Source organism: Phyllostomus hastatus, unplaced genomic scaffold (genome assembly GCF_019186645.2).
Source record: "Phyllostomus hastatus isolate PE091 unplaced genomic scaffold, TTU_PhHast_1.1 phas_contig_40, whole genome shotgun sequence".
Classification (NCBI taxonomy): Eukaryota; Metazoa; Chordata; class Mammalia; order Chiroptera; family Phyllostomidae; genus Phyllostomus; species Phyllostomus hastatus.
The window spans coordinates 34,264,226-34,283,548 of NW_025333872.1; the positions used below are offsets into that span (position 1 = coordinate 34,264,226).

Here is a 19,323-nt window from a genome sequence, read left to right on the forward strand (position 1 = left end):
GTGCTCATGCCTGTGTTTCTAACAGAAAGGAGAAGGAAAGGCAGAAACGGGGGGCATAGCATCTTAATCTATCTGTTGCAATGGGAGAGCAAAGCCTTGTCCAGAAGCCCCCCTCCCTGCACTGGTGGGCTTTAGCTCACACCTCAAGTGCCAGATCTGAATCACATGGCTGTCCCAGCTACAAGGATGGGTAGGAAAACAAGCTTGAGTTTCACAGCCTCCATAGGCGAGGAAGAATAGCTTCTGGGGTAACTAATCTAGCATCTGCCACAATACTTCTTGCCATCACATCTTTATTGCAATATAATGCCTAGTGAGGCTAACAGTGAAGAATTTGCCATGAAATTATATAATTTTGAGGTACCCTATGCAATGATTAGAAAGTTTTTGGAGTCTTCAAAAAGGAAAAGATTATCAGTCATTTCCTCCCTTTTTAGTTGAAAGGAGAATTTATATTAGGGTCCTCTACCTCTCCTAGTCTATAGTTCAATCTCTTTGTAAACTCTGTCAGGTTATTAGAAAATCTGTTCTTTTTTTCTCTTTCCTTTGCCTGGCTTTGACTTTTTCCATGTGAGACACATGAAAGGCCTTAATCAGCTGTACCTCAAATCAGAAGAAAGAAAACTGTATATTTGAAGTATGAAAATAGGTGAAATAACTGTTGCATTGAATACCTAAAGCCTTTGAAAGCACACAGAAGTCACTTTATATTTTTTATGGAAGGCTACGTCTAGGACAAAAAAGTAAAGGTAATATAATTGAATGGATGAAACAGTTGAGCAAGTGCCTATTACTGCTTGGTTCTTTTCTTATTTAATCCTCCCAGCAAACCAATAAAAAAAGGTATTGGTTCCATTTCACAGATTTGGAAACTGAATCTGAGCGAGAAGCCAAGTCATTTCTCCAAGGCTACTTAACTGACAGGGCCAGAATTAAAAGTAGGACAGTCTAACTCTAAAATACGTATTCTTTTTATTTTTTAAAAAATTCTATTTATTTATTTTTAGACAGTGGAGAGGAAGAAAGAGAGGAAGAGAAACATCTATGTGTGGTTGCCTCTCATGTGCCCCCTGCTAGGGACTTCACCCACAACCCAGGCATGTGCTCTGACTGGGAATCAAACCGGCAACCCTTCGGTTCACAGGCCAGCACTCAATCTACTGAGCCACACCAGCCAGGGCTAAAATACATGTTCTTTAAAAAAAATTTTTTCTCATTGTCCTCCATCTGTGCCTCATTTGTTTTTAAACTTGCTTTCCCAGAATTGCTCACAGTAAATGTCAATTTTTAAAATCTATCTTAATTCAAATTGATTATGTCTCTTTATTTACAAGAGACTCCCAAGGTGCCAGGGTGCTGCACCACCTGTGTACACACCCCAGGATTCAAACATGACTAGACATGTCGGGAAGCCTATGGAAGGAATCTGGCAGGGGTTGCTTAATTACATAAGTTAACTGGCAGCCTTCTGGGAAGAACTAATCCTACAAGAAGAGAATGGAGGATGCAAGTTTACTTAGAAGTCAATGCCACAGAGTAGAGGATAAATCTCAGTCAAGTGCAGTACAACTTATTTAGCCTGTCCTCTGATCTAATCCCTGTGGACTCGTGGAGCCAGGAGATTGCCAGATACAAGTATCTTCACAGATTTACATGGGTCACTGAGTGTTCATGTGACAGCAGCAGATTCAGCAGCAGCAGCCCAGACAGTTTATCACCCAGGCAACTGTGAGGGTGGGTCACTAGGGCTTGGGTGCAGGTATTAGGGTCCTCAGCAGATCTGGGTCTTGCAAGGGTCCTGAGTGGAAAGGGTGAAGATTTATTGTCTTGGTGCATTCAGGCTGCTGTAACGAAATACCAAAAACTGGATGGCTTACAAACAACAGAAATTCATTTCTCACAGTTCTGCAGGCCGGAAGTCCAAACTCAGGGTACCAGCATGGCTGGATTCTGGTAATTGCACTCTTGTGGTACAGACTATAGACTCCTTGTTGTGTCCTCACATAGTGGAAGGGGCAAGGGAGTTCTTGGGGCTCTTTTATAAGGACACCGATCCCGTTCATGATGGCTCTGCCATTATAACTTAATTGCTGCCATCCCACACCCCTCTCCAACCTTCTAATGTCATCACTTTGAGGGTTAGTTTTCAACAAATGAATTTGAGGGAGACACATTCAGACCTTAGCCCTTACTGATGCAGTAGGTAAGAAGGCTGCCTCAAGGCACACAGAAGGAACTGACTTTAGAGATGGAGATAATTGGGGCAAATGGTTAAGGGTGATAGAATCCTGTGGTAGTGATTGGAAGTGGAATCAGGGAAATATTTGCGTAATTCTCAGTCTTCATCAATCTGCAAATATATCAACAATGTAACAAAAAATGTGGGCAAAATAAGATACTACCTTATGCACTTGCAATTTTTGAAATTAACTGACAATAGTATTTCTTTAAACATAAAATCACATATAATTTTCTTCAATATCAGTGTCAATGTTAGAAGTGAAGACTTTCACATTCAGGGTCTGGAAATTCTTCTGAGTATTTAGGCTATTTACAGTGAGATGTAACATGCTAGACACACTAATTTTAAATTCATACAGCTTTAGCATTCACTGAGAAATAGTAGTATTTGATCTACATTTCTATTTGACTAAATTTTAGTCACCTTTGTTCCTAAATGAATTACCAAGTTTGAGCTCTTAAACATCACCTAGAAATCTTCGATGTTCAGCACTGGAGTGACAATTCTTTAATCATCCATTCAATTAATATTCACTGAAGGCCTCCTGCTTGCCAGTCCCTTTGCTTACAAAACTGACATTGTGGAGAGAGAGGTGATCATAAAAATGAGTACAGAGATAAAGTTTTAATAAATTTAGACAAAACTTCAGCTCAGGTGGTTAGAGAGGGTCTCCAAAGAGATGATGCTTAAGGTATCTCATTTTAAATGATAAGAAAATCAGCACTGCTGTTACATTCATTTCTACTTGTGAGAACCCTGTCTATTCATTAACGAATGTTTACTGTCTCCTGTGTGCCAGACACCACTCTAGGCTCTGGGGATTCAGCAGTGAACAGAGCAGCAGACAAAAATCCCCAGGCCTTTGGAATTTATGTTGTAGTCGGGGGAAGTGGAAAAACAAATTCATCCGACATACAGCATGTGAGATGCTCAGTGCCAAGGTGAAAAATGAAGCATTGAAGGAGAGTATGAAGTACTGGAGTGGCTGGTACAATCAGGTGGTTAGGAAAGTCCTCACTGAGTAAATGAACTTTGAGCTGGAAATGAAGATCTGGGATCAGCCCAAAGTTGGCAAACCTTTTCTGTGAAGGGCAGCTAGTGAATACTTTAGGCTGTGGGAACCATACTGCCTCTGTTGCAGCCTCTCAGCCCTGCCATTGTGAGGCAAAAGCAGCCCTAGACCACATTGTAAATGAATGGGTGTACCTGTCTACCAATGCAATTTTATTTATGGTCACCAAAATTTGTATTCCATGTGCTTTTTACAGGTCATGAAATACTATTCTTGTTTTGATTTTTTTTCCAGCCATTTAAAAATATAAAAACTAACCAAAGGTGGGTAGGATCAAGGATGGGAAGTGGGGATGGCTGTGGTGTGGGGAAGTGGATGACAAGGGGGGTAAATGGAGACAGCTGTATTTGAACAATAAAAAAGAAGTTGAAAAAAATAAAGGTAAAAATATAAAGACTAAATTTGGGCCCTGGCTGGTATGGCTCAGTGGATTGAATGCAGCCTGCAAACCAAAGGGTCGCTGGTTTGATTCCCAGTCAGGGCACATGCTGGGTTGTGGGCCAGGTCCCCAGTGGAGACCACATGAGAGGCAACCACACATTAATGTTTCTTTTCCTCTCTTTCTCCCTCCCTTCCCATCTCTCTAAAAATAAATAAATAAAACCTTTTTTTAAAAAGACTAAATTTGGCCTGTGAACCATAGCTTGCCTACCTGTGCACTAGATTCAGAGATTTAGCCGTGTGTGTTCCCTGCTTTGGATGATGTGTAATGGCTTGTGCTTGAATGAAAAGATGAAGTGTACTTTTTGTGCTTTTGTAGATATTTCCTTGTTTTAGCTTCAAAAACTTTGTTGCTGTTTTATGAAGAAAATAAAAATCCATCTGGTTATTTCAATGACAAATATTTACTTCACTTGTATTAAATTCATGTCTTACAGCTTTTATTTCTAGGCTCTGCTGTGCAGTAATAGCTTTTGTTTTCAGTCCATCATACTACAGTATTTCTGAAGACATTGTAAGTAGCAATTAAGAATTTAACCAAATAGCATTGCATTTAGATGCACACTGTAGACAACTTGATAAAGAATGGGTTAACTAATTACAGGTTTGCTGTCTCACACAAAGGTTTAGAGTAGGCTGTGCAAGACTGGCTGACACTTGTAAAATGTCATCAAGGACCAGGGCTCCTGCCCTTCTGTTTGACCATCGTTAGCATATGGCGTTTGTTTTCACATTTGCAAAATGGTGAAAACAAATATTTCTGTACCTCCAGGCACCACTTTGAATGTCTACAAGGGAGACAGAGAGGGATGAAGGGCATGGTGGACTTTGTCTTTCCATTCATTAAGGGGAACCCTCCTGGGGATCATCTGCCTTATCTCATATGGGCCAGAACTGTGTCATGTGGTCACCCCAAGCTGCAGAGTGTGGGTAAACAACTTTGGAGTTGAGCACATTGCTTTCCTAAACAAAACCAGGCTTCTGTATTAAGAAAGAAAGGGAGAGCGCTACTGGGTAATAACTTTTGTCTGCTATGGCTTCTGAGCAAACCAACCAGGAGTTCCAGGTCCCTGCCTTCCAATTCTGCCTTGGCTGAGTTGACACGAGTGAAGGCAGTGAAAGCAGTGACTGTTATCCCACAATTCTTCTTTTCTATTTGCTTCCCAAATTTATTTTGATACTGGTTGTGAGGTTTACCTCATTTCAGAACAGTCAGTTATGGGGAGAAGAAAGCTCTTAGTGGTAAGGAAATGACTATGTAAGTTACTGCTATGTGAATTGTGGATGTATGCCCAGACGTGAAGTGCCCTTGATGCCCTCCTGTTTTCACATAGGAAGCCTTTCCATTGCCCAGGGTCCTGCTGTCTCCAAGTGCAGGCCTCTGGGGCGGCTGCCCCCAGCCACTCAAGCCAGGGCTCCCCCAGTTCCAGGCCGCATTCACCTTGACGTATCTTAAAACCAGTGGTTGGTGGCATGACTCATCTTCCTGATGTTCACATCACAAACATCCACGTGAAAACCTCCTTCCCTGCGTTAAATTTCTCCTTTTTGTTTATTTGGATGATTTACTGTAGTATTAGTTGATTTTCTGTAACCTTAGCCCTTTTTCAAAATCTTATTTTAAATGCTCCGAGTCCTGCTGCATGTATGGGGAAACTTGATTTGTGTGAAATGCTGCATCTCTATGACCGGGTACTGTTGCTCCCCTCTGGGCTGTGAAGCTCTGTGTGAAGCTCGCTGTCTCTCAAAGTAAATTTCTTCTATGTAATGTTTTGATTATTGACACAGTCACACTGTTCAAAAACATTTAAAGTTTATACATGTAGAGAGTGTAAACTCTTGCTCCCACTTTGTCCTCATTACCCAGTTTCCATTCCCCCAGCCCCTGTAACCTTCAACAGTTTTTTAAAATGTAAATACAAGCAAATACAAATGTTTTTATTTTTCTCCTTTTTTTCTTTTCAGAAAAATATACCTAGTTTACTTACAGTTCTGCTCTTTGTTCTTTTTCACTTGTATATTTATCTTGGAGACCTTTTCATAGCAGTGTTAATAACACAAACAATTTCTCCTTTCGTCTTTTTAAGGTGCCTAGTATCATAGTGACCTCTTGGAAACACAGACCTGGTCATGCCGCCCCATGCTTTCCCCTTTAAAAGCAGAGATACCGTTACTTACTCTTCTTTCCTCACATGACTGTCAGTCATCACCATTGTTAGTGAGGAACTGTCTTTTGCTTCCTGAGCATTGTCAGTGTGGAATTATGCATTTGAATTTATTTAGAACAGCTGTTTCTCTTTTTTTCTTTAGTTTTGCTGAGATATAATTGACATAACATTGTGTAACTTTAAGGTGTAAAGTGTAATGGTTTGATGTATGTATATATGTGATATGACTATAGTTAAATTTAGTTAACATCCATCATTTGAGCTTTAATCTTCTGCAATACAACTTTCAAATATTGGCTGTAAGGAGGGAGAGGTGTTGAGACATGGATACTTTTAAATATTGATATTTTCTGGCTGGCATAGCTCAGTGGATTGAGCGCGGGCTGGGAACCAAAGTGTCTCAGGTTCGATTCCCAGCCAGGGTACCTGCCTGGGTTGCAGGCCATGACCCCCAGCAACCGCACATTGATGTTTCTCTCTCTCTCTCTCTCTCTCTCTCTATCTCCCTTTCCCTATCTAAAAAATAAATAAATACAATCTTTTAAAAAAATAAATAAATAAATATTGATATTTAAATGGGACTGTAAATTGATGTGGTTTTATACTTTTTATTGGGGTATATTTGATATACAACATTAGTTTCAGGTGTACAACATAATGATTCAATATATATGTATATTGCAAAATGATCACCACAGTAAGTCTAGTTAACCTCCATCACCACATCATGTTACAAATGTCTTGTTTGATGACACTTTTGAAGATCTACTTTTTTAGCCACTTTCAAATATACAATGCAGTATTATCAACTATAGGCACCATGCTGTATGCTGCATTCCCAGGACTTATTTATTTTATAACTGGAAGCTTGTACTTTTTGACCGATGTGGCCTTGTTGAAAAGCAGTTTATCTACCAGGAGCCTGAAAAATGTCTCTGCCCTTTCACTTGGCTTTCATTTGTAGAGCTTTGCCCTAAAGTACTATTGTGAGATACAATAAGAGATTTATAAATACAGATGTTCACTGCATGATATTATCTCTAGTGGTGAAAGTTGCGAGTATACTAGGTATCCAACAATAGAGAGATAGTTCACTGTACAGCTACATGATGGAATTGCCAGGGAGATATTAAAATTTATTCTCTTGTAAACTTTTAATGATGGGACAGTATTCATGATTTATTGCTCAGTGAAAGGAACAAGGTGCAGCTACTTTTTTACCCAGTGTGGTCCTGTGAAGGAAAAGACCAATTGAGATGCATAGGGGATTATAGTCCAGCGATAAATGCTGTATGTGTGTGAGAGAGAGATCTATCTATGTGTATAGGGCAGGGGGTGGGTATATAAAGACACTGTATGAGTGTCTTTGATGTATCCTAGTATTGAGAATGTATGAGTTTTTAGGTACTCACATTGTGGGGTAGAGGTAGATGTTATATGTATATACATCATATGGAAAACCAAGGTTTGATTATATAACAGCTTCATTTTTGATCACTCTCATGAACATTGGAAATGTCCTAGATATGTAGATTTCCATATAGGAACATCAATCCAGGCTCTTGCCTCTAATTAAAATTTGACAGTGGTTGTCTGAGTAATAAGATTGTAGGTAACTGTTTGTTTGTTTTTACAATTTCTATACTTTTAAATATGTAAATACATTCCTTTTATAGTCAAAGGACATGGTACTCTATGCTCAGAAAGGTCTGTTCAGAAAGTATGCAGCTATGTAGTATGAAAAATAGAGACACTTATTGAAGAAGATACAAGATACAAGAACATTGTACAGAGGACAATGATGCATTAGTTCCCTTCAAAGTGGGCACCTTGGGACCTCACACAGTTCTCCAAGTGTCTCTTCCACTGTTCAAAACACTCTGCAAAATCCTTTGTGGGAATTGCTATCAGCTATCCTGTCATATTTTTCCGAATCTTACCTAAGATCTGATATCTCTTCCCTTTCAAAGGTGGTTTTAGTTTTGAGAAAAGCCAGAAGTCACAGGGCATCAAATCTGAGCTGTAGGGGTGCTGAGTCACCTGGGTGATTTGATGTTTTACTAAAAAACTCTACACGAGATGTGATACATGAACGAGTGCATTGTTGTGATAAAGCTGCCAGTCACCAGTTGCCCATAGCTGCAGCCTTTTTCATAGTATTGCATCTCTCAGCCGGTGAAGAACATTGAGGTAGTACTCCTTATTCATTGTTTGGCCTGGAGGGGCGTACTCATGATGGACAACACCTTCCCAATCAAAAATCTCAGTTGACATGGTCTCGATCTTGCTGCAACTTTGCTGCACCATCTTTGGTTGTGGAGTAGCAGGCATCTTCCATTGGGACAACTGGGCCTTTGTTTCCAAATCATAGCCGTAGACCCATGATGCATCTCTGGTTATGACCTTCTTGAGGAAATCTGGTTCATTGGTAGCAGTTTCAATCAAATCATTAGCAACTGCAGTACCTTCTGTTCCTTCTGTACCTGATGTTCCATCAGTACCTGATGTTCCTTCTGTTCTGGTAGCAGAAACCACAGAATGAATTTTGCCATAATAGGTTTCATGCCAAGATCATGCATCAAAATCTTGGATGCAGCAGTTTTGGAATCCCTAGATCAACTTCTAGTTCTCATACTCTCAGGCATAGGTCTTTGTTGATTGCAGCCTGTACACGTTCAACACTCTCACATGTTCTGCTTGTTGCAGGCCTTCCAGAACATGGGTCACTTTCAACAGATTGTTGACCATCTTTGAAGCATGTGTGCCACACTTTTATTTGCACTGCACTCATTGCATCATCCCCCCAAAGCCTGCTGAATCATCTGAATAGTTTCCGCAGGGGAATGTTCAAGCTTAATGTAAAATTTGATGCAGATTTGTTGCTGTACTCAGTCATTTGGAATTCGACAGCCACACAGTGCACATGCTCACTCAACAGTGTCTACTGCCCCCACTGTCTAGTACAGTGAAGTTATCATTGTTCATACATGTGCATTCCATTTGACTCACCTTGGCTGCCAGGCTACATTGATGTCATGCAAACTGTTCTCGTTATATTAACAGTGGCTGGACCTTTTCTAGATATACCTTATATGTTCTTCCCAAAGCAGTGAGGGTTACTGAAGAACAATTTTCAATAGGGGAATGACATGATTATCTTGACAAGAACACACTGGGATCTTGATCAAAATAGGTGACTGCTTTGACCACAGGAATAATAAAATCTACTTTGTAGGGATATAAGGGGAAATTAAGTAGGATGGATGATACTTTTTTGCAATAATATAACTACATTTCTGAAATTGTATATCAGAAAATAAAGAACTTTTTCAGAAACTAAAAGTGGCTTAATTCAAGAAATTAAGATAATGCCCATATCAATTTGGATTTATAATCATACAGTTATTTGGGGAAAATACTGATATTTAACAATATCATTGAGCTTAAAGATGTCCTATTTTGTCAGCTTTTTATTTCTTACCAACTTTGCTCTTGTTAGCCATTCATAGACCTCAACCCAGTGATCACAATCTCTTTGCTCATGGCATATGACAAGAGTTCCAACTCAGAGACATCTGTCACTGAGGCTTGGTGGGGAAGGGTTGGTGGAAGCAATTGCTATGTGACAGTTTGTTTTTCAAACATTTTATTTCCTATGACAAGAGGTCTTCCAGGCTACTTGACCTCTGAAAATGATTCTCTAGCCATTATAACATTTAGTTCACCACTTAAGTTTGTTCCTTGTGCAGATTTTCCAGAATCATTTAGGAAAAGCAAGCTTGTTTTCTCATGTTTTACACACTGTTTAAAGGAGTGAATATTGTCACCCCTATCTAAATTAGTTATTAATATAAACCTTTAAATTAAGAAGATTGATAACATTTTGAGAACTACAAATGTGTTTTCAGCTCTTGAAGAACATACCTGACCCCTAGTGATTGAGGAAGGAAACCTGAAAGATCAGAGGAATGAAAAGGGTTAACAAATAGATTTCAAAATTAAGTGGTGCTTGTTACTTACTCTCACCTTAGAAGTGGAGAACATTTTTCTCTTGTGAACTGATGAAAGGATGCTTTCGTGCCAGTGGCTTCAGCTGTGGAATATCTGAAGGAGGTTTCTGAGAGGGATAAAAACATTGCTGCTCCCAGGAATCAATGAAAGGTCGACATCTCCGCTAGGCCATGCATAGTTTTCAAATGGTTTTGAGCAGAGAGAGCTTTGGTGGCGACCATAAATGTCACCTCCTTTGGGTGTGAGGGAGGAGTGGTTGTGGCCCTCTCAGTACTATATGAATCTCTCACCTCATATCTAGTCTGTTCTTTTAAGCAATCCTAGTTGTGCCCCAGGGTTCTGGGGAGTCTAGGTGAAGAAATCATGGTGTCCAGACTCACTTAGACCACTGCTGGATGTCCACGGAGTGGACAGTGCATAGCACCTACATAAATCACCTCTTTTCTGTATCAGTGACCTCTGACAATGAGAAATCAAATCCAGTTTAGTTTGGAAATATCTATATATTGTTTCAGAAGAGCATTTCTCTTTCTTTGTTTTCTCTCTTTAGATAAAGAAGAAGCAGCAAGATGTGGTTAGATTTCTGGAAGCCAACAAGATAGAGTTTGAGGAGGTGGATATCACAATGTCAGAAGAACAGAGGCAGTGGATGTACAAAAACATCCCTCCAGAAAAGAAGCCTGCTCAGGGCAACCCTCTGCCACCTCAGATATTTAATGGTGACCGGTACTGTGGAGTAAGTTGCTAAACTGTTATTACACTATTTCTTTGCACTACTCACATCAGAAAGTTACCTACAGTACAGTGGGTTTTTTCAGTGAGGACTGTAACCTCTTCATCCAGTGCCTATTCAGGTCCACAAGTCTAACAGAGGGTGAAGTTGAGGAGGAAGGGATATGAGTCTGAAATCACAGACAGTGTTTGAGTCTGAGTCGTGTACATCTGGGAGTTTTCCTGTCTCCCTGCTGGCCTTGGAAAATGGGGTGGGAGGTGAAGCTGTGTGCATGTTTTTATTGTGTTCTAAATTTCAGAGCATATTTTTTTATTAATACATTTTCAGGAGCAGACTGGAAGGAGTATTTGTGAACCTTTATCCCTTTACGGTATAAAAAACTAATAGCTGATTATAAACAATATTTTATTTTTTATTATAATGAGCCAGATAGATTATTATGAATATCTAAAATACATTAGGTGCCTTCCTGCCGTATATAGCGTATGAGAAGATGAAGTCCCTTTTGTCTAATTATTTATTTTCCTTCTCACCCTTAGATTAAGAAAAAAATCAAGAAGGTTCTTTCTAATAAGTAGTTAGAATGTGCCAGAGCTCTGACTGTATAAGTCAGTGTTTATTTTGGGACTCATTAGAATGCTTTAAGGATGTCTTGGAGGAGGGCAAGGGGCTAGGCCACAGTGCTCGGTGCCTGAGGGGAAATGAATGGTGGGGTTGTCATTAGTGGGGAGAAAAGGGATAGCAGAGTATTTTCGGTGGTTTGAAAGGAAATAGTTTCCAGTGTGCATAAGGGAGAATGAGATACCAAAACATAAAGCCATCAGGATTGTGGACAGAGTTTTCACATACATGCCAAGAGGAGAATCCTGAACATAGCACTAGATATAGATTTGAGTTCTAGTATTACTTCATGCTGGCTGTGGTGCTTTTGGAAAATCATCTCTGAAAATCTCAATTTTCTCATTTTTAAAAAAATTTTTTAACAAGATTTTGTTTATTTATTTTTAGAGAGGTAAGGGAGTGAGAAAGAGAGAGAGAGAAACATCAATGTGCGGTTGCTGGGGGCCGTGGCCTGCAACCCAGGCGTGTGCCCTGACTGGGAATCGAACCTGCGACACTTTGGTTCACAGCCAGTGCTCAACAATTTTCTCATCTTTAAGCAAGGGATGATAATATCTATCTTCACGAAATATTTATGACTGTTTCTAAAGTGCTTTTAAAGTACATTATCATAGAAGAATGAAGGTTATTCTGTGGGATTTTTTAATACCATGATCTCATATATTGTTAGGGTAAGAATGTGGTAGATTTCATTCATGACTACTAAGTCTAGAAAATGTACTCTTGTGCTTGCAGCCCAAACTGAGGTAATAGTTGAAAATGTGGAAACTGTACAGTATGAAATTAAAGTAAAGCTGTTAGTCAAATAGTGCTAGAAGGCTTAAATAAAAACCGTAGTTTTCTGTTTCTCAGACTTTGCAGGTATGAAAGTGCCATTATTCTGGTTTGGTAGTTGAATGGTAGTTTAGCTGGGTATAGAATTCTTGGGAAGAATTTTGATGGTTTTGCTTCAATGTCCTTCAACTTCAGCTTCAAGCTCTGCAATTGTGAAGTCTAATACCATTTTCTTTGATCTGTCATTTTTGTCAGTCTCTTCTATGCAAGGTTTTAAGATCTCTTACACATATGTGATTTCTAGACTTTTTTTGGTGCATTACTACAATATAAGCTATTTTTCATTCATTAGTGTGAGTACTCAGCAGGTTCTTATAATCTAAGAGTTATATAATGGAGTCATTAAAAATGTTCTTATATTATTTTCTTTGAGAAATTTTTTTCCGTGTGCCTTTTCTCTGGAGTTCCTTTTAACTTAGATAGATATTGGACTTCTTACATTGATTTTTCTAATATTCTTTTTTTGTTGTTTGTTTTGTTTTTGGATTGTCCACTTCTCTAACTTTTTCTGCTTTCTGGGAGATTTCTTTAACTTAACCTCTGAATCCTTTCATTGCAGTTTTTTATGTCATATTTTCCCCCTTTCTTACTTTCTGGTCTTTTGTTTTTAATAAAGTTGTGTTTTTGTGAGATGAATGCAAGATTTTTTACCTCAATGGACATATTAATGTGATTTTTTTTGAAGTTTTCTTCTCTTGCTAGTATTGTCCCTGTTTCCCTAACTTCCTTTTTTTTTCACTTTGTTTATTTTGGTCTTCTCTCTGGAGTGTGTTGAACTTTCCTCAGATGTTGAGTGATCCTTGACTTTTGTTTAGTAGGTGAGACACAAGAAAACTCATTAGAAGCTATGTTTCCCTCCGGACTGTGTTTCATCCTTTTCTGTAGGATGATTGGGTAACCTGTCAACATTCTCATTGCATATAGTTATAGTAGTAACTGTAAGTCTTTTCTCAGATGATAGTTTAATTTTTTCAGAGAATGGCCTTTTGGTTTCTTGCTTTGGAAATATCAGCCTGGCTGACGGTGTTCTGGCTGTGTAGAGTGAGAGAACCGGAGGGTCTCACTGTTACACACGTTTTTTCACTTCATATCCCTGTGGTAGATTCACCCCCACTCTCCACCCCCACTCTCTCCATCGCTGGTGTTTATAAGCTTGGTGCTTCCCAGAAACCATGTCTGTTAGCTGTGTACCTTCTAGCTCCTTTGGGAGGCACCCTGGAGTCTCACTACTGCTCATATAGCTTTTCAAACAGTCTCCTTATTTTCTGATTGCCCACTCACCCCACCTTCACAATAGCAGATGCCTCCAGGTCCTGATGCTTCCTGGGGGCCCTGCAGCTTGTGCCTTGTTGATGCTGCCTCTGCAGACACTAAGGTCTGACTGTCCTGCACTCTGACAGCCCTCGCCACTTCTCTACCCACTCCCTGCATATGCTGTAATTCAGGGCGATAGATGTCTCCTAGCTTTATTTTTTTTAAATGGAGATTCTGGCTTTTTAAATATTTGTTGTTTTGTTGACTTTGCAAGAGAAAGGAGGTAGAGACATCTTTGCTCTATCATAAAAACAGAACTCTTCAGAGCAGTTTGAATAGAGGAATGTATTTGAGTGTAATGTTGTGAAATAAATCTTTTTATTTTTACCTGTTTATGACTTTCTGAATCTCTATGTATCTTTGCCTTTTAGAGTCAATGGAAATTTTTTCAGATAGACTGGTATCTGGCTAGAGGCTACAATTGATAAAACTGTGTGGGATAAACAGCATCTTCTCTGCTTGAGCAGGGTTGGTCCCATGGAGATGGTCACAGCAGTGCTGATACACTCACTCTGACGTACAGTCTGTTCTGGCAGGAGTTTTGAAGACAGTGTCTGCTCTCATAAAGGTCAAGTAAATTTGACTGACAAAAGCAAAAGCATTAGAGGGCAACTAATAACCATGGCATCATACATCCCAGCTGCTCCTATGCATCTTGCTTTACCCAGTGATAGTTATGAGTGTTGTTCCTTGATTAGATAACCTGTGGAAAACTGCCACATTGGAAGTGACAGGACCCAGTAAGCATGGAGATTCTCCTATTTCCTGGAATTGACTAGAAACTTACTGCTTTATCTTAAATGGATGAGCTGGACAGTTGAGACATACACAGCTGCCAAGCTACATGGTAATAATCAATGTGGACAATTGCCTTCTCTCTTTTCAGCCTTTCGTTATTCTGCCTATTGGGAAGTCCCTATTGAAAGGAAACTCCCTGGCATGCCTCATCAGTTCTTCCCACCCCAGAATTTGAACATGGAGCAGATAATGCAGAAACACATGATTAGCTGAAAGTTAGCATTGAGTGTTCGAGGTGATGGGACCAGACATAGCCATGGTGTATGTCTTCATGAGGCTGATCCTGAGGTGTGGCCTGGGTGAATTCTTGGCTACCCAGATGTGGAAATTTCTCCTTTTTTCCTGAATTCTCCAGGTTTAAATGTAGATTATGTGAACTCCCCACATTATTTCCATAAATCCCTTCCAAGTCGTCAGTGTCCGTTTTTGTTGTTTGTCGTCCACAACTCAAACTGGCACAGACTGATTGTTCATGCTGTCACCCTGGAGTGTTATACTACGATCAAGAGTCTTCTCAGGAGATGGGGATCTAACACTAAATGTCTGAACACCCTGAAAAAATCCTGAAAAATCAGGATTTTTCTGATGGTTTTACTGTCTGATTTGGGTTTTTGAAAGTTCATGTCGTCATGTTCAAGATGCAGACTTTGCTGTGAAACTGGCAAGGGTGGAATGCACTAAAAATGACAATCCTTACATCTATGCAAAAGGAAAATATTTACTCCCCTTCCATTTCTTTTTATTTCCTCCCTATTAAGCAAAAAAAAAAAAGGATTTGGATTTCTTCATATATTTTTCTTGTTTCATTTTTTTACTAAAATATTTTTATTGTGGTAAAGATATATATAATAAAATTCATTGCCTTAACCACCTGTAGGTGTACAGTTCAGTCACGTTAAATATACTCATATTGTTGTACAACGGATCTCCAGAGCGCTTCAATTTGGCAGAACTGAAACTTTATACTCATTAAATAAATCCTATTTGTTTCCCATCCCCCACCCCCCAGTCCCTGGCAACTATCCTACTTTGTATATCTATGAATTTCACTACTTTTAGATACCTCATAGACATAGCTCATACAGTATTTGCCCTTTTGTGACTGGTTCATTTCACTTAGCATAATGGCCTCAGCATTCACCCGTATTGTACGTCTTAGTCCATAAGGCTGCTATGGACTAATCACGACTGGGTGACTTAAAAACATCAAAAAGTTATTTTGCACAGTCTGAAGGCTGGAAGTCCAAGAACAGGGTGACAGCATGGCTGGGTTCCAGTGAAGGACCTCTCTGGGCTGCAGGCTACCAACTTCCTTCAGTGTTCTCCCATGATAGAAAGGACAGGGGAGGTCTCAGACCTTTTTAGGAGGGCATCAGTCTCTAAGCCCTCATGACCTAATCACCTTCCAATACTGATGTCTTTTGGGCATCAGTATTTCAACATACAAATTTTGGCAGGATACACACATTCAGCCTAGAGCATTGAAACTGTGACAAGATCTCTTTCCTTTTTAAGGCTTTCCTTGCATGTGTATACCACATTTTGTTCATCTGTTCATCTGTGGATAGACATTAAGTTGGTTCCACCTTTTGGATATTGTGAATAGCGCTGCTATGAACATGGGTTTGTAAGTATCTCTTCGAGATCTTACTTTTAATTCCTCTGGATATATATACCTAGAAATCAGATTTCTGTATCAGATGGTAGTTCTATTTTTAATTTTTCAAGGAACTGCCATACTGTTTTCTGTTGTGGTTGTGCCAATTTAAAGTCCTACCAGCAGTGCATAGGGTTCCAACTTCACATCCCTGCCAACACTTGTTATTTCCTGGTCTTGTTTTGCAAGTAGACATCCTAACGGGTATGATGTGATATCTCATTGTGGTTTTCATTTGTATTTATCTGCTGATGAGTGATGTTGAGCATCTCACATGCTTGTCCATTTGTATATCATATTTGGAGAAATGTCTGTTCACATCCTTTGCCCATTTTTTTCAATCAGATTATTTGATTTTTTGTTTTTCAGTTGTAAGGGTTCTTTGTATAATCTGATGCTAACACCTTATCAGACATCTAATTTGTAAAATTTTCTGCCATTTGTAGGTTGCCTTTCACTCAGTTGGTTATATCATTTGATGAGCAAACATTTTTAAGTTTAATGTTCTTCCATTTGTCTATTTTTCCTTTGGTTGCCTGTACTTTTGGAGTCATGTCCAAGAAGTCATTATTTGCCAAATACCACATCATGAAGCTTTTCCCCCACTTTTTTTTTCTTCTAGCAATTTTATAGTTTTGGGCCTTTATGTTTAGTTTTTTGATTCATTTGTAGTTAATTTTTATATATGCAATAAGGTGAGAGTACATGTTCATGCTTTTGCGTGTTGATAACTAGTTTTCGCAGCACCTTTGTTGAACAGACTGTCTTTTCCCCATTGAGAGGTCTTGGTACTTGTGTTGAAGATCATTTGACAACGTACGTGAGGGCTTACTTTTTTGAACTCTCCATTCTGTTACACTGGTCCATATGTCTGTCTTTATGCCAGTACCCCACTGTTTTGATTACTATAGTTTTTTTGTGTTTTTTAAATAATTTTATTATAATTATTGTTCAAGTACAATTTTCTTTTACTCCCACCCCAGCCCACAGATTACTACAGTTTTATAGTATGTGTTGAAACGAGGACATGTGAGTCCTTTAAAGTTTATAGAAAGTTTGCCCTGTTTTTAAAACTTCTTTTGGTTACTTGGGGGTCCCTTGAGATTCAGTATGAATTTTAGGATGATTTTTTTTCTATTTCTGCAAAAAATGTCATTGAAATTTTGATAGGGATTTCGCTGAATCTTTAGACCACTTTGAGTCATATCCACATCTTAACTATTAAGTCTTCAATGTGAACATGGAGTGTCTTCATTTATTTCTGTCGACATTCATTCCTTTCAACAATATTTTGTAGGTTTTAGTGTGTAAGTGTTTTACCTCCTTGGTTAGGTTTATTCCTAAATATTTTATTCTTTTTGTGCTACTGTAAATGCAATTATTTTTAAATTTACTTTTTGTTATTCATTATTAATGTATAGAAACACAAGTGATTTTTATATGTTGTCCTGCAACCTTGCTAAATTAATGTATTAGTTTTTATTTTTTAATCAAAACTGGTAGAAATGGGAATGCAGCCAAATTTCGTTTGACCAAGGGTCACATTAACCAGTTTGTGAATTAATCGTCAAGGGGGAAAAACATAGTGCCCATTCAGGTAGTCAAGACAAGTGGGCATAGGTGTGGCTGAGGATACCAATACTCAGCAAGAGAAGGTGGGGAGAGAGATGGTTGTATGGTGGAACATGGAGCTAGAGTTACTCATGTAAAGCCCTGTCTTACCTACAATGAAGAGAGAGCTCAGCTGAGAGACAATTTTTATAGAAAAATAAACTTTGATCATTTTCCATGAGATTACTTATGTTTTAAACTATCAAATTACTCTTTTGTACTTTTAGGTGGTACTTACAGAATGTTAAATTTGCACCAGAACATTGCGTGTATTGCTAACCAAATAAGGTTCAATTAAAGCACTTGACCAGTTTAAGTAATGATTTGGCCTTTCCCCATGTTATCTTGATTAATTGGAGCCTGAAAGTGGACTGCAGAGGGTTAGACTGATCTCAGGAGACACAGGAAAGCTAAGTGACTAGCAGTGGTTCTTTGTGGCATCTGCTCCCCTGTGCTGTCTTTCCAATATGAGGAGACAAGGAAATGTATTACATCACATTTAGCGGAGGCTCAGAAGCACAGCACAAGAACACCTAAATGTATGACTTGTGTTGTTTCCAACTGCAGTGTTTATTTAAGACTTGTGAGAAGATTGTTTTGGGATAATTTATTTTAATTGTGCTTGGGGTCTTTTTGAAAGCATGAAGAACCAAGTGCTTTAATTATCAGTTTTACAAATTCCTGATTCATACATATAATTTTATTTTTAATAAAGGGTTGGGTGGGTTGGCTGGAATGGGAGTAAAAGGGAGAAAACTGTACTTGAACAATGATTAAAATAAAATTTAAAAAAAAGAAAAAAAAAGTAATGTGTGTGTGTGCATATACAAGGTCTGTCTTGTTATGTTAACAACTGTTGTTAATATAACGAGAACGGTTTGTGTGACCCCGATGTAACCTGGCAGCCAAGGAGAATGAACTGGAATGGGCTTGTGTGAACAATGATGACCTCACTGTACTAGTCAGTGGGGGTGGAAGACACCACTGAATGAGCATGTGTACTGTGTGGCCATTGCATTCAAAATGACTGAGTGAGTAGAGCAATGAATCTGCATCAAATTTTGTGTTAAGCTTGAACATTCCTCTGCGAAAACTATTCAGATTATTTAGAAGGCTGCAGCTATGGGCAACTGGTGATTGGCAGCTTCATCACAATAACACTCCCATTCATGTGTCATGTCTCGTGCAGTTTTTTGGTGAAACAGCAAATCACCCCAATGACTCAGCCCCTCTTCAGCCCAGATTTGGTGCCCTGTGAATTCTGGCTTTTCCCCAAATTAAAATCACATTTGAGAGGGAAGAAATTTCAGACTGTCAGTGAGATTCAGGAAAATATGATGGGACAGCTGATGGCGATTGGGAGAACTCTGTGAGGTCTCAAGGTGCCTACTTGGAGGGGGATTGAGGTGTCATTGTCCTATGTACAATGTATCTTGTGTCTTCTTTAATAAATGTCTCTTTTTCATATTACATGGCTGGATATCTTCTAGACCAACCTCATATATGAATACACGAATAAATGATCTTTAGCCAAAGATCTCACAAGAAGTTTGTTGGAAAGAGATATTTAAAGTTTTCACATTGCACTGGTTATCCATCATCATCATCATTTCTTTTTTTTCCCAGCACTAAAATGAATATGCAAGTGGGAGAAAATTTTTAAATGATAATGAGAAAGAAAGGAGGAACAGTTTTAGTTCTCTAATACACTCTTTTCTTATAAGTAGGTTAATCTTTTTTAATCACATAGTTTGACCATACTGTGGCAGGAAATACTATGGCATTTGTGCCCTGCTTTGTTCTGTAACCAAAAGTTTTCAT

The 19,323-nt window shown here is 38.8% G+C and overlaps 1 protein-coding gene across 1 annotated transcript in view; it reads left to right on the plus strand.

Annotated features, from left to right (window-relative positions):
- Nucleotides 1–19,323, plus strand: part of SH3BGRL2 (SH3 domain binding glutamate rich protein like 2) — a 62,325-nt gene that overhangs the window by 26,392 nt on the left and 16,610 nt on the right. Inside the window, exon 2 of the mRNA XM_045843514.1 lies at nt 10,485–10,670. Within this exon, the coding sequence (XP_045699470.1) occupies nt 10,485–10,670 (186 nt within the window). The remainder of the gene's footprint in view (nt 1–10,484; nt 10,671–19,323) is intronic.